The sequence below is a fragment of the Hordeum vulgare genome, chromosome 1H (genome assembly GCF_904849725.1).
Source record: "Hordeum vulgare subsp. vulgare chromosome 1H, MorexV3_pseudomolecules_assembly, whole genome shotgun sequence".
In the NCBI taxonomy this organism is placed as follows: domain Eukaryota; kingdom Viridiplantae; phylum Streptophyta; class Magnoliopsida; order Poales; family Poaceae; genus Hordeum; species Hordeum vulgare.
The window spans coordinates 510,465,302-510,479,796 of record NC_058518.1 but is presented as its reverse complement, the minus strand read 5'-3'; the positions used below and the strand labels follow the sequence as shown (position 1 = coordinate 510,479,796).

At 49.5% G+C, this 14,495-nt stretch overlaps 2 protein-coding genes and 1 non-coding gene across 4 annotated transcripts; all 3 read right to left on the bottom strand.

Annotated features, from left to right (window-relative positions):
* Window positions 1–2,460: 2,460 nt before the first annotated feature.
* On the bottom strand, window positions 2,461–2,563 carry LOC123422679. The gene has a single exon (XR_006620657.1). It is a non-coding gene; the product is annotated as a U6 spliceosomal RNA (small nuclear RNA).
* A 326-nt stretch (window positions 2,564–2,889) lies between these two features.
* On the bottom strand, window positions 2,890–5,831 carry LOC123452152 (probable GABA transporter 2). The gene is made up of 4 exons (XM_045128754.1): window positions 4,479–5,831; window positions 4,140–4,237; window positions 3,813–3,999; window positions 2,890–3,696 (listed from the first exon to the last, which is right to left on the bottom strand). The coding sequence occupies exons 1-4, from the start codon at window positions 4,837–4,839 to the stop codon at window positions 2,939–2,941; spliced, it is 1,404 nt and encodes a 467-aa protein (XP_044984689.1). The 5' UTR covers window positions 4,840–5,831; the 3' UTR covers window positions 2,890–2,938.
* Window positions 5,832–5,920: 89 nt separating this feature from the next.
* Window positions 5,921–10,543, bottom strand: LOC123452136. Of its 2 annotated transcripts, none has more exons than XM_045128733.1 (5): window positions 10,333–10,539; window positions 8,128–10,194; window positions 7,387–7,447; window positions 7,085–7,308; window positions 5,921–6,490 (listed from the first exon to the last, which is right to left on the bottom strand). In XM_045128733.1, the coding sequence occupies exons 2-5, from the start codon at window positions 10,128–10,130 to the stop codon at window positions 6,436–6,438; spliced, it is 2,343 nt and encodes a 780-aa protein (XP_044984668.1). In that variant the 5' UTR covers window positions 10,131–10,194; window positions 10,333–10,539; the 3' UTR covers window positions 5,921–6,435. The 2 variants fall into 2 exon arrangements, with proteins under 2 accessions (XP_044984668.1, XP_044984676.1); XM_045128741.1 differs by lacking the exon at window positions 5,921–6,490 and having other exon boundaries at window positions 7,215–7,308; window positions 8,128–8,220; window positions 8,306–10,194; window positions 10,333–10,543.
* Between the last annotated feature and the right edge of the window lie 3,952 nt (window positions 10,544–14,495).

The following is a 14,495-nucleotide window of genomic DNA, read 5'->3' as shown; positions in this document are numbered from 1 at the left end:
TTTTAGTTGCTACCAAAACTGTAAAATAACAAGAGCACCAGACGATATTCTCAATGCATTTCTTACTATATTAGACATCCAAGGTAAAATAACACAAGGTATCTGAAAAGAGACTCTCCCCTTCCGGCCCCCGTGCCGCTCCTTCAGTGTCGACTCGGGAGGCGACCTGGCCGAGCCGCCACCCCCCGGCTTGCCATCCCCCTCTCGTGTTGTGGGTGCAGTCTTGCTTTCCGGGGGGTGCTCGGATCCCCTCTGAATGCCCCATCTAGATCTGGAGCCGTCCTGAGTGTGTCTCGACGACGGTTTGCTAGGTGGCCGACCGTTCGTCCGGACTTGCAACTGCAGGGCGCTGGGCCGGAGTTGTCTCGCGTCGGGCCCTAGCAGGGTGGCCGATGTCTAGGCCCCGAGCCGGCTTGAGCCGGTTGGCTTGACAGGTGATGGTGTGTTGGATATAGGGGTGCTAACCACGTCGGCTCCCAAACTTGGGTTGGGACGAGGACCCCAAACAGCCTATCGATGGGCCCATTCATCACGCCCCATGAAGTGATCAATATGGAAAGACTTGATGCATACTTCTAGGCACGAATTCAATCATCGACATGTTTACCTTCAGATGTAGTCCAGATATGTGTAACCCTAGGTATCCTTGGCATCTATATAAGCTGAGGGGCATATTGAGTAGATGCAGATAGACTCATTCACATACGATCTCGAGGAAGATCAGTCTATACTTTGTACCCTATCCCTAATCAATACAACAAAAGCATGACAAAAGGTTTTACTTCTTCTAGAGGACGTGACTTGGGTAAATACATTGTCCCCTCTTTGTCATGTTACCATCATATCAAGGCTACCAGCTCGGGCCCCCATACCGAGATCTGTTGGATTTGACTCCGTCATCAAGGGTCGGCGACCTTCTTGAGACAACGAGCTTGTGCTCTTCCTTGACGGTGGGTTCAAGTTGCAGCCTTGTAGGGCCCACGGAGGTTGTGGAACTAGAGAAAGTTGCACAAGGCCTTAATTGTTGTTGGCGACGATAACGTATACACACGTCATGCTCCGTCACTAAGGCATTGCTTTTCGCCCCATCGCCCTATGACTTCTGCCATCCTTAGTGCGGTCGACCGCCTACATCATTGGTGGCCCATACAGGTGCCTCTGTGTTATTGAAACGGTTTGATGGCTCACCTCTAGATCGATGATAGAGTCGATTGCGACATGACTTTCTTCTTGGGACAACTTTTTCTCTTTGGTAATCACGCTTTATGTTGACTCGGCTCTCCACCTCGGCCATATCAAGAATTATGCTCCATGTTAGGTCGTCAGATTTGGGAACCTGGAGTATGATGCGGATTCAGGTGGCGAGCTTGCGTTCTCGGCCTGGGTATCATATCAGATCAAAGAACACACCAACACCTTCGTCCAGATCTCGGATCCAGACAAAGATTGGGACCATGACATGGATCTTGCCTCGGATCTGGCCTTCAGCCTGGACCCAACCAATAATGTGATGGATCAGGCCTCTAGCTTGACCGATGAAGAGCATGAGACCATGTCAGATCAGATCTCTATCAAACTCTAGTAGAGCCCAACCATCAATAAGATTATGGGCGAAGCAGACAAAACGCTCCTGAGCGAAACGTTAGATCAAATTCTGAGCCGGAGCGAAATGTTAGATCGGCACTTGGTATATGATCAGATTTGGGAAAACCTGGGAGAAGCTGGAATTTTCATCGTGCCCTCCACCCACCTAGTCGCTACCATCGAAGACTTAACCGACATCCTAGCCAACGCCTTTGAGAAGGAAACCAACATAGATGAAGACGTCGGTGGGACACTAGAGACCACTCCGCCACCTGCCATTAATCACACTACCAAGTGGACAACAACCTCCACATTTGATGTCTACATGATAGGCACCCCCAATAACGCGCGGGGGGGGGGGGGGGGGGGAGGAAACCCAAGCGATGGCGCAAGGGTTGTTGTAATTGGGGCACTCGCAATGCTGATACAAGAAACAATGAAACGATGACAACGGCGACGCAACGAAAGATGGCGCCGACAATGATGACGATTATAATCTAGAGTCTGAGGAGGAAGTAAGCCTTGACCCCGACTAGTACAATGCTTTCGAGCAGGCCCTGTATTTGAGTGATGAGGGTCAACATTTGAGTGATGTGGGTCAACATGTGAATACGAGTTGTTACGTAGATGGCATGGTTAATGCTAGTTATGGATATCATTAGTCATCCTCTGAAGAAAACGGCCAACATGTGAGTAGATTATGCATTTTAGACTTGTTTGTAGAGATGAGAAGGGGCTGACAAAACTACAGGGATTTGTCTGCAAGGAAACAGAGGATGTTTTGTACGCAGCTGACGCCACTGAAACTGAAGGAAGGCTCCAGGGGCAGAGATGCAATAAAAAAAACGTCCAAGGGACCGGCGCGCGAAACCTTAAAAAAATTTGGACCATTTCTCGATTTGTGCGTGTCATCCTTGCGCAGGGGCCATGCTAATCTTCTCTGTATCGTTCCAATTTTATCGGATGTCCCCGAAGGGACGAGTCTAGCTGCCGCCCGCGAGCTTATAAACCGCTCTGTTCTTCCCTGCGTAGCCGAGGTGGGACTAAACGACCACTTTCTGTGTTTTGCAATCCCCGGCCGCGCACGCGTGATCCAAGGACCCCGTTCCTGCGGGCCCAAAAGCCCATCGGCCAGCCTCTATATATATATTAATCGTGTTGAGTTTGTACCCAGAGTTGCAATAATCGTTTATATATCTCTGGTGAAGTGTACCATATCACGAGATTATTCGAGCTTGCCATTCTCAAGATGTTTGCAGCAATTTAGCTCCAACATTTTGACCTACCGAATAAGTCTAATAATTAATATTCAAAGCAAAAAGAGTCTAATACCCTTGTCATCAATCAAATCGACTCATTTGACGACATGGTCGTTGAAGAGCTTGAAGCGCCCGGCGTTGAGCACGAGCTTCCTCACGGACGCGACGGCGCCAATGGCCCCGAGGCCGGCGAACAAGACCATGATCGCCACGTTGGTCATGTACACCACCGACCTCCTCGGCGGCGACACCACCATGTTGTACATAACAACAGGTAGTATAAAGTCGAGCGGGATGTACCCCACGGCGCCGATCACGCCCACGATCTCGCCGAAGAAGGGCAGCGCCGCCGCCACGAACGCGCACATCACCACGTACAATGTCCGCATCGCAACCCTTGGCAACACGTTCCGGCACGAGAACCTCCCCCGCGCCGCGTCCGCCACCCTCTTCTCCATGACCTCGTACACCACCTGCGCGTAGAGGAGCGCGATGGCCAGGAGCTGGAAGAGGACGAGCACGACGGTGAGGCAGAGGAGCCACCTCGGCGCCAGCGATGGCCCGGCGTCCGGCATCAGGCTCTGGATGGCGTTGGATTGGACCGTCTTGCCGAAGGCCCAGTAGCCGGTGATGGCCAGCGGGTAGAAGGTGAAGAAGGCCACCGAGTAGTTGATCACTAGTGCCTTCACCATCTTCCCGGCCGCCGGAGGCACCAGCGTGGCCTGGATCTCCGGCAGGATGCCGTTGCCGAACGCCGCGGCTAGGATTGAGACGGAGAGGAAGGCGTCGAAGGTCTTCTCCGACTTGGATGTGCTCAGCGAGTAATCCTTCGCCGGAGCATTGCTCGAGAGACCTATCAGGTAGGGATTGACAAATCACAATGAGCTTCTATTTTTTTACCTTGAAAACACCGAGTACGACATAGATATAGACACGTATATATGCATCATTGTTGATGTGTGTGCATACCTGCTCGAATGCAAGCGGCGGAGACGAGGATGGTGTAGCAGACGCTAAGGACCAACGAGCCGAGGTTAATGTACCGCAGAGAGTGGAACGAGGGCATCTGGGACAAGAGAGCTAGCACGGAGGCGACGGCGATGATGAAATGGTATAGCTTCAATGGGCCATCTGGAACCAAGCTCGTGTACATAATCTGCACAATTATACACATGTAATTGTAAGCTTAGCTGTTTGGAATTACATTCCGATTTTGACATATATTTTTTCTGTAACAGAGGATCTAGCAAATGGTAATATTATGGGTAGAGATAATTCTGGAATGAGACTAATCACCTGTAGAGAGTTGCCTGCGAGCAAGATACTGCCGATGGTGACCCCGACGTTGATCGCACCCTGGACGGCCACCATTAGGTAGAAGGCCCATCCAGACCCTACCAAAAAACATATATCCAAAACCACACCGCTCATCAGTAGTAGGTTCATATCAACTAGCAGTGTTGCTTAAAAAAAATTCAACTAGCAGTACACATGATGAGTATCTATTTTCTAGATCATCAATCGGATCTAGTTTGATGAGAGTGGTTTTTTTACTGGTTTGATTGATATTTGGTGGATCAAACTGATGATCTAGAAATACTTATGCCTAGTAGTAAGCAGAACTGCCTAGTGTACCGAGTACGTCGGCGGCGAGGTCGCGGAATCGGATGTGTCGGCGGCCGGCGGCCTCGCAGTGGTCGAGCACGCGGGACATGAGGTAGTAGGTGTAGAAGGAGACGGCGGCGAGCGCGGTGAGCGTGGCGAGGCCCAGCGCCCAGCCGATCCCCCGGAGCGCGTACGGCAGCGACAGCACCGCCGGCCCCACCATGGCCGTGGTGAGGTGGAACCCCGCGTGCCACCACGTCCCCTTGGACTCCAGCACGAACGCCGCCCCCGCGTCCTTCCCTTGGCCCTCGCCGGCGCCGGACACGCTCCGGTGGGTCGTCGCTGCCTCATCGGCGACGGCCGAGGAGGAGGACAGCACGGCGACGGCCATGGATGCTCCTTCCTTTTGGCTTCGCGCGCGGCAGGGTTGATGGATGGTGGTCCGTCACGGGATCACGGCGTCACCATGCATGCTCAGATGGAGTACATACGTTGGAGACCGGCCGACGATGGGGGTAGCTAAGCTCAGTCAACCAATACTAGCGAGCTGGGACAAAGGAAGGGAGTAGACAGGACTTGAAGAAGATTGCTCTCGCAGGATCACAACTGAGTACGCATGGGTCGAGGTAAAAGGCTGGATCACGCATACATATACTATCACATGCGCCGGCGGCTACCACCACCGGCCTGACCGGAGGTCAAACATAAAAATTATTACTATAAAAAAAGATCCTAGCATTTGCAAAGATGAATGAATGAATCACACTGTAGTATAACAACACTAGTCCCACTCGGTTGTTTCAAAACAAGATTAAAAACAATGGTTTCCTTCCATCCAAGTGGTCTGCTGGTCACTGGCTCATTGCAGCTTTGGAGAAGCATTCAAAGTTGGACATGGCAATGCTACGTACTGAAAGGGAGATAGATACTGCTCCAGAGGGGCATAGGCCGACCGAGTCTGGAGCAGAAGTCTGCAGAGTGCTGGCCGAAGCTACGAACGCTTCCAAGTTCAACAGGCATACACACGTTCTGTTTCCTCTGCCGGTGAATTAACATTAGTATCCTCAAACAACAACAACAAGAAGAAGAAACCGCACGCAGGCGGCGATCAAATGCCAGCAGCAGCTCAGCAAGCAAGACAACTGATCATCTCTGACTATATAGCAAGGGCCAATTCCCGCATGACGTGTCGCTCAACATTTCAAATAATAACAAAAAAGAAATATATGCTCTGTCTTCACCTGAGCTTGCAATTCAAATTCAACTATGACGCAACTTGTGTTCACTTTGAGCTTCCACCCTGCCGGTAACATTGACCGGGAGAAACGAAAAGGATCGGCTGTTCTTCAGACAAAAACACTAGCACAGAAATGGAGGTACTACTGCTACCACTACACAGCATGCCAACCATGCTCCAAACTGACAGACACTTACTTGTGATTGATTCTCGGACACAGACGGACAGACAGGTGTACAAGTACAAACAAACCATTCCACAAAGCACACACCAGCCACCTGCCCACCTAGGAGGAGGTGGCATGGGAGTTTGATATTTACAATTGGTTCTACAAGGTAGGAATATTCTACCAGTGAATTACAAGCCCACAAAAACGCGCAGCAGTTATGACGCCACCTATGCTATACCGAGGAAAAATTGCATCAACAACATGTGCAGCAAATGAGATGAGAAATGACGCGACACGACCGGAGGAACTTGGAGCTGCCTGCCCAGATGTATGATTAGGACTTTAGGAGGTATACCTGTCGGGTGTTTCGGGTGAAGGAATGGAATGTGCGAAATAGGTTGGATGAGTATTGTTCCTGGAGTATCATTGCTGCTGCTGCTGCTGCTGCAGTTGCACACAGGCTACCAGAAGTATGATTTAAAAGACTTCTTCCAGAGCAGAGTCCAGAGATCTAACTCACATACACAGCTTTCAAGTGGGGGATAGCAAAGCAAGGAGACATCAACATAGACAGGGCGCTGCTAACTTATCTCTTCGGGGACGTGCATGCCAAAGCCGCGTTTCATCTTCTCAATTCTGGTATTTGAAAATCGAAATGGTTAGTGTCTGACGAAAAATCCACATTCAGAGGAAACTGACAAAAATCCGTGTTCAGAGTTGAGACAGGTGGCGGCTAAAAGCAATAAAAACTTCTAACATAGTGCTTCATGCTTCAACCAAAGTGAGAATCTTGCAAAAGTTCAAATGGTATCAGTAATTTCCATTCGTGTACAAAATGGTCTAAGGAGAAAGTGAACAAATGATGCTGACCAACTGCATGGAAATAAGGAATAAGCTGACTTTGGCCTATTAGGTAATCCATCTCAAATAGTGGAATCCCGGGGGTAACTAATTATGCCACTAGATGATTTGTTAAATACAAATTACAAATCCCACGGCAATTTTACCCAAGACTGGCAATGGATATTTTTTACAAAAGGTGGCACTGGATATTTTTTACAAAAGGTGGCACTGGATATCTAGAAACCAAAAACTACCTGGGCACAATGCTGCATGTGTTTTAATTTCAAAATGAGTTGAGGTTCGTTTTATATGAAGATAGAAAAAACAAACATATAGACATAGCCCACTGTTTCCTGAGGAGATGCAGTCTGTGAAGGAGCAACTTACGTAGGAGCAAGCTTTCCAAGGCTGCGTAATTTATCGCCTGTTGCAGCATCAATCACATTTCCTGAGATATCAACGGTATATGATTTTTCAGAGAAACGTTGAAGGCCTCTCTTTACAAGCAAATCGAAATCTTTCTGATGAAGTTCTCTGCCATTTACAAGCACTCCAGTGTTCCCACCGGCACAATTCTTGGGCATTGAATAACTGAATTCCTTTATAAATGGCTGCAAAATGGAAGACGGGTCATGCCATGCAAACATGCAGTTCTTGGGAAAACGTCCCATGGAAAAGAATTATCTTACAGGGATAATGCCGCTGCACTCATGCCCCATGACACCCCAAAATCCAGCACGTTGGTCATACCTGAATTATCAAAGAGAGAAAACACTATGTTACCTTTACTTTAAAGAAATTTCAAGTGCCTGTGAATAGAAGTCACTGTAACTGAGTCTCTGTGCTGAAGATCTAATGGAATTGCAGAGTATAAGGTACAGTATTATTTAATCATGCATCTGTCTCTGCCTTCTAAGTATACTTCTAAGATTGTTGTGTCTGATTAAAGGCAGACAGACATGGAAGTCATATGGTATCTAATTTTGAGCTAATAGCATTCAGTGGAGCAATCACCAACGGATACAAATCATTGATGAACAAGAATCTTCAAAATCTATGAAAGAAAGTACAAACTAGTCTAGTGATCATTTCAAGATGAAGGGGAAATTTTGGCTAAAACAGCAAAGGCTTCCTTCTTTCTTTAGATTATGAAAGGCTACACAGTTATGCAGTGGAATCAGGCATGATCATTTTATAACAGTGGGTCAGCATACTTCCTCATGATTCTCACTGTTAAGATAGATTTATTCTGAAGGAGAATACAAATCAATTTATTTGTCTCTTGATTATGGCAGCATCCCTTAGGTAAGAAAGGTGTGTGTTCTGGGCAGATGATACTAGAGTAAACGATGAACTAAGGCAACAGGATATACAGCATCTGCTGCAAACACAGTACACTTTCTGAATTCCAATGGGAGGAAATGACTTACCAATATGAACCAGGGCTAACAGGACCAGCTTTTTTCTCTGCCTTACGAAGAGCACGTTCAGAGATTGGATGACCATTGATGGAAACCTTGACACTGTCCATAGACTGATTGAATAAAGAAAGATCCTTGAAACCTTTCTTTAAGAAACCACCAAAAAATGATGAGTCCCCACTCTTACCAGCTGAAGATTGAATTTCATCTAGCCCAGCATCAGAAGAGACATGTGAGCTAGTATTTGTTCGCTCACTGACTGATGACTCATTTTTGGCTACTGTCTTGGCATTTTCACAGTTTGAAGACACTGATTTAGAATAATCATCTTCAATGCTCTCTTCTTCACATGTCTTAGTTATGCTATCAAATTCCAAGTCATTGTTATAACCTTCCTTGTCGCAGTTGCCGTATCTCTTGTTAATGCCTTGAACTTCAAAGTTGTTGCTGTCTTGTTTGCTCTTTTCTTCATACTTTTTGCTTGTCACTTCATCTTCGAGGCTGCTGCTATCATCACTATTGGCCTTCCGCATGCTCTTGTTGCCTATGTGACTAGTAGGACAACTAGCATTAAGTTGTTTGAGATATTTCTGTCCATATGTTTTCTTCCTGGTTTCTTCACCAGATCCATCCTTCTGCTTTCCATTTCTCTTTTCTTCGCATTTCACATCGATCCTCTCACCTCTAACATCAAAGTTTCCTTTGCTATTTAAGCCATATCTCTTGCTCTTGATTTGATCTCCACCGCTGCAATCATTTTGCTGGCTGGAAAAAGGATCAACAAGTTTATCCTCTAAAACTGGGGCTTGTGGACAGATTGTGCGAATAAGTGAAGCTTCGACATGGCTGTCTGCATCTCCTTGACATAATATATCTTTTGGGCTATCTGCAAATCTAGACTTGCTGACAGATACAGGTTTTACCTGACTGCTCTTGTTTGGCCCGTGCTCTTTGTTTGTGCTGCTGCCATAGCTTCCAATAGAAGACTGCGACAGATTGTCGGAGAAATTCTGTTTCTGTCGATAGCTGTCGAAACTAGAAGTGTCATCATCCTGATATGGATACCAACCAGAACTTTGGGGAGCCCGACGATCGGAGCTTCTCACACTTTTTGGTACACTGAAAGACGACGATGGGATCACCGGATGAACTTTCACTCCCTTAAGCTTGATGAAAGTAACAACCTCTGAGCAGGAGCCACACTGAACCTGATTCTGCTTGGGTGCTGTGCATTTCCCGGGAGGCAGCTGCAGAAGCTGGTTACAGGAGCTGCACACAACGAACGGCGCGCCGCCCTTTGCCGGCCGGCAGAAGCTGTCGGCCTTCTTGCTGAAGTACTCCACCCTTCTCTTGGATATCGAAAGGTGCTGCGAGTAGAGCGACGAGGCCACGGACCTCCGGTCGTACTCCGACGATATCGACGAGGCGGACCTGTCGAACTGGTACGGCGGCCTCTGCTGCCCCGCGAAGAACCTCGCCATCGGAATGCTCTCCTCCTGCGGCGGCACGGCCCGCTGGCCGTGCACGCACTGCGGACACTGGCACGAGCTGTGGTGACCGCTCCCCTGGCCGCCGTACCCGTGGCCTTCCCACTGCCCCTCCGGGCGCGGCTGCCGGAACCTCCCGCTCGGCTGCCTCGCGTACCTGTCATCGCACACGGAGCGCTGGTCGTAGGAGCTCGGCGGCCCGTACCGGCCGGCGTGGCGCGAGGGGCGGTAGTACTCCGGCGGCGCACCACGGCCCGGCGGGGGTGGCAGGGGGTCCGCGTGGGAGGGGCGCATGGGGACAGCGCGCCGGCCCATGCGGTGCGGCGGCGGCCCGGCGGCCTCGCAGGACCGGGTGATCTGGTCCCGTAGCTCGTCCAGCTTCCGGAGCAGCTCCGCCGGGTCCTGCTGCTTGAGCGCGGCCCAGTCCACCGCGCCGCCTCCCCGGTCGCCGCATTGCCCGTAGTCCCCCGGCTCGGGAGCTCTGACCCTCCGCCTGTACTTCATCTCCTTGGGCTCGCTCCCCATGGCGCCGGATCCTCCCCTGCCCCCCTTTCTCGGAATCAAGAACCGTAAAAGCGGCTCGAGAAATCTGCAGAATCCGCAAGATATCGACGCGGATCAGAGAATACCAACGGAAGTTCGTTCAAAAAAAAATACCAACGGAAGATAGTAGGCAGGTCGTAGCGAGCCTTAAATAGCGATGGCAGGGAGAGGCGGCGGCGGTTACCTCGACGCGCAGTCGGAGAGCTCGTGGCGGCGCTCGGCGGTGGTGCAGAGGCAACGGCGCGGGGTGCGCGGCGGCGGAGCCTCCGGTTCTCCGTCAGAGCTTGGCGGCGGCGAGGAGGAGGAGGAGGCGGGTCGGCATTGGCGAGGGAGGGCGGCGTCGGCGTGGCAGTGTGGTGGCGGAGTGGCCGCGGCGAGGAAGACGAGGAGGGGGGCAAGTGGAAGAGCGCCTATGTACTGGCGTGGCTTCCGAGGGGACCCTTTGCAATTTGAGGATTCTATAGGGGTGTGTGCGCGAAAGTACGGCAGAGTTCGGCGCAACCGCGTGTTCCAGTTGGAGGGCTGACTGACGCGTGGGGCCCACGGGCAGGACGGGGGTGTGTGTCCAGCTGGGATGGCTTGACAAATGCCACGCGCATTTGCTAGAGTAACATGGGTTAATCAGTACTGATGGCAAGAAATTCGTCAGGAAATTTATGATTTTAAAAAGTGCACCCACAGCAAATCATCAGCGAGGACATTGCTTAATTCATAATGTTGGCTTGGCACTGACAATGGCACCCCAAAAAATAACGCCCAACTAATTAATCATGATGCTTTTCCGAACAAAAAACTCACACCCTCACCTGAGTTTTTTGTTGTTGTTTCGTTTTGTTTTTTTCATATATCTTTTACGAACCGACAACCCTTCTCCGTGGCATAGCCGAAAAAACCATCGGTTTCGATCGGCCAACAAAAGAAAAGCCGCCGCCCGAATTGAAGCGTAGGTGCATCTGTCATGCTTGGCAAGAACAATGCGCTTTGCGACAGATATCCTGAAGATGTTTTGTGTGTTGTACTTATGTTCAATATTTGTGTGGGTGTTGAATCAATCACCTTTTCCGGTTGCTGAACCTGCTGTTGGCTCTGAATTTCCTTTCCCCTTAATTTTAGTTGGCTCTCGGCGTCAATCATACTACCGGCCACCACTACGAATCAATCAATCGGTGGCGGTGGTGTGGTGCGAGCATCTCAAAAGGAGACGAGAAATCAGTGGTGGTGTGGGTTAGTAGTAGTAGTAGGAATTGTTTTGTTGTATATTTTTGTAGTATAATGGAAGCAATGATATTTGTCAACGACAGGAGAAAGCGGACGAATATATGCGTACGCACCTAATATCAACACTCACGCAGCAGCATGTGGTCCGTTCCCCCATCCCTGCTTTCCTTTCCTTTGCTTATTATATATACATAGTTTCTTAATTAATTACTATATAAGTATGATATAATACGGTTTGTCTGTCAGGTTAATCCTATCTGTCTTGTATCGATGTCTCTGGCAGAGACCGATTAAACTATTCCGGCCAACATGATCGATCGATCGATCGATGTTGGACGTTTCAAGTGTCCAGTGACAAGTGACGAGAGCCTGCCTAGCCTAACACATGTGTATCGTGTGTATGAACAATGCTGCTGGTGATCTTAAACAATGCGGTGACAGTACAATCTCCGGGCTGTTTTTGTGCCTAACCGCTGGATCATCTGGCCCGGATCTTGCAGTACCACCGGGATATCGAGGGACTGTAGCACTGAGATGGACTCAGCACCTCTGCCTGACTCTGAAACCGTGCTGTGTGTATTGTGTGTGTAACGCATGGCTGGCTGGGTGCCAGGAAACCAGCGAGGCAGAGGCACCTAACACGTTACTGTAGGACGGTATGAGGCTGACCCCGATTGACAAAACGGATCAACTAATTTAAGCTGCAAATGGTGCCCCTCTGTCACTCCACCTCCGTCCCCGGACGTTTCATCTGCGTCTCAACCTGGCAATCGGGTCGGGTATGATCGGGCATCCATCGGGGATCGGCTGGAAACGATTCTTTTTTTAGAGGAGCAGATATCCTTCGTTAAAGGACACTCGGTCGTATCCTTAAGGGATTGGTTGGAGATGCTTTAAAAACACTTGAGCATTGCTACTTGCAGATGTCGAAGAGCGCAACACTCAAGCACCAAATACAACGAGCATCCAAGGCACGTCGAGGCACTAGCTTGATACGGAATGGATGTTTGAGTGAGGGTGACATCTTGTACTGGTGGTACAACACCCTCCCGCTCTCAAGCCGATGAGGGGTCCTACCCTCTCACCTTTGGTCGAAAGGCAACATGTCGTTGGACTTGAGAGACACTCACCCCAGAGTTGGAGAGGTGCCAAACTTGAGACCGAGAGCATCCACAGATCATGATCACTGTGGTAATGAGAGAACGCCACATTAGCCACACCACCGCGCCCCGTCGATCATCTGAGAGCCACAGGAAAGCCACCGGACGCGAACACACATGAAGGGGAAGCAGGCCATTGTGTTGTCCGTGTGGGATGACTTTGGCAACAACTATGTTTTCTTGAGCGCCGCCACCCCTTCCCCCTCGCATCCACCCAAGGAGGCCACCGGCGCCGGGCATACTCGGTTGGACGCCGGTATCTGTCGCGGCAAGGCCCTTGTACCCCTGGTTCCGAGGCTGGGGACTCCAGAATTTTGGACGGTGACCTAGGTAGTTGAGGCGACTGCGCCCTTGCGATGGGCGTTGTTCGTTATATGGTCGAGTTGCTCGACCACTCGGGTGGTGAGACGACTGATTTGTCCCAGAGCAATTCTTCCTATCACATACGAGGTTTGGTCTCTCCCTTCGACTATATTTCCCCTGACGTATCCAACTGGCATTAGCTCTATGTCGTCGGATCCGGACCAGATGGGTGACTGGTGATGTAGCTAGGGACTAGAGGAAACCCTAGGTTGGCTTGTACGACCCGACGGCGGTGACACCATCGAACGCCGTCCTTTCTTCAAGGAGGCGCGTCTGAGGTCCTTTCTTCCAGAATTCCTACTCTTCGATAAGTAGCACCAAGATAGTTTTTTAGACTCAACAATGGTCATTTTTGGGGCTCCAAGGGTAGGTTCTGGCTGTGATACCAACTAGTAGCTGTTACAAATATGTCTTAGAGGCAATAATAAATTAGTTATTGTTATATTTCCTTGTTTATAATAATCGTTTATTATCCATGCTAGAATTGTACTGATTGAAAACTCAAATACATGTGTGGATACATAGACAACACACTATCCCTAGTGAGCCTCTAGTTGACTAGCTCGTTGATCAAATATGGTCAAGGTTTCCTGGCCATAGAAATGATATGTCGTTTGATAACGGGATCACATCATTAGGAGAATGATGTGATGGACAAGACCCAAATTATAAACGTAGCATATGATCGTGTCAGTTTATTGCTACTGTTTTCTGCATGTCAATGTATCTGTTCCTATGACAATGAGATCATGCAACTCCCGGACACCGGAGGAATACCTTGTGTGTATCAAACATCGCAACGTAACTGAGTGACTATAAAGGTGCTCTGTAGGTATCTCCGAAGGTGTTTGTTGGCTCGGCGTGAATCAAGACTGGGATTTGTCACTCCATGTGACGGAGAGATATCTCGGGGCCCACTCGGTAATACAACATCACAACAAGCCTTGCAAGCAATTTGACTAAGGAGTTAGTTACAGGATCTTGTATTACGGAAGGAGTAAAGAGACTTGCTGGTAACGAGATTGAACTAGGTATAGAGATACCGACGATCGAATCTCGGGCAAGTAACATACCGATGGACAAAGGGAACAACATACGGGATTAACTGAATCCTTGACATAGAGGTTCGACTGATAAAGATCTTCGTAGAATATGTAGGAGCCAATATGAGCATCCAGGTTCCGCTATTGGTTATTGATTGGAGAGTGTCTCAGGTCATGTTCGCATAGTTCTCGAACCCGCAGGGTCTGCACACTTAAGGTTCGGTGACGTTTCGGTATAGTTGAGTTATGTATGTTGGTGACCGAAGGTTGTTCGGAGTCCTGGATGAGACCCCAGACGTCACGAGGAACTCTGGAATGGTTCGGAGGTAAAGATTGATATATAGGAAGTCCTCTTTTGGTCTCTCGAAAAGTTTCGGGCTCATCGATAGTGTACCGGGAGTGCCGGGAGGGTTCCGGGGGACCACCGGGATGGATGTGACGACCCAAGGGCTTCATGGGCTATGAGAGGAGGCAGACCAGCCCCTGGTATGTTGGCCGAAGCCTCCCCTAAGGGCCCATGCGGCTGGAGTGGAGGGATAAGGCAAAATGCCAAAAGGTGGAAA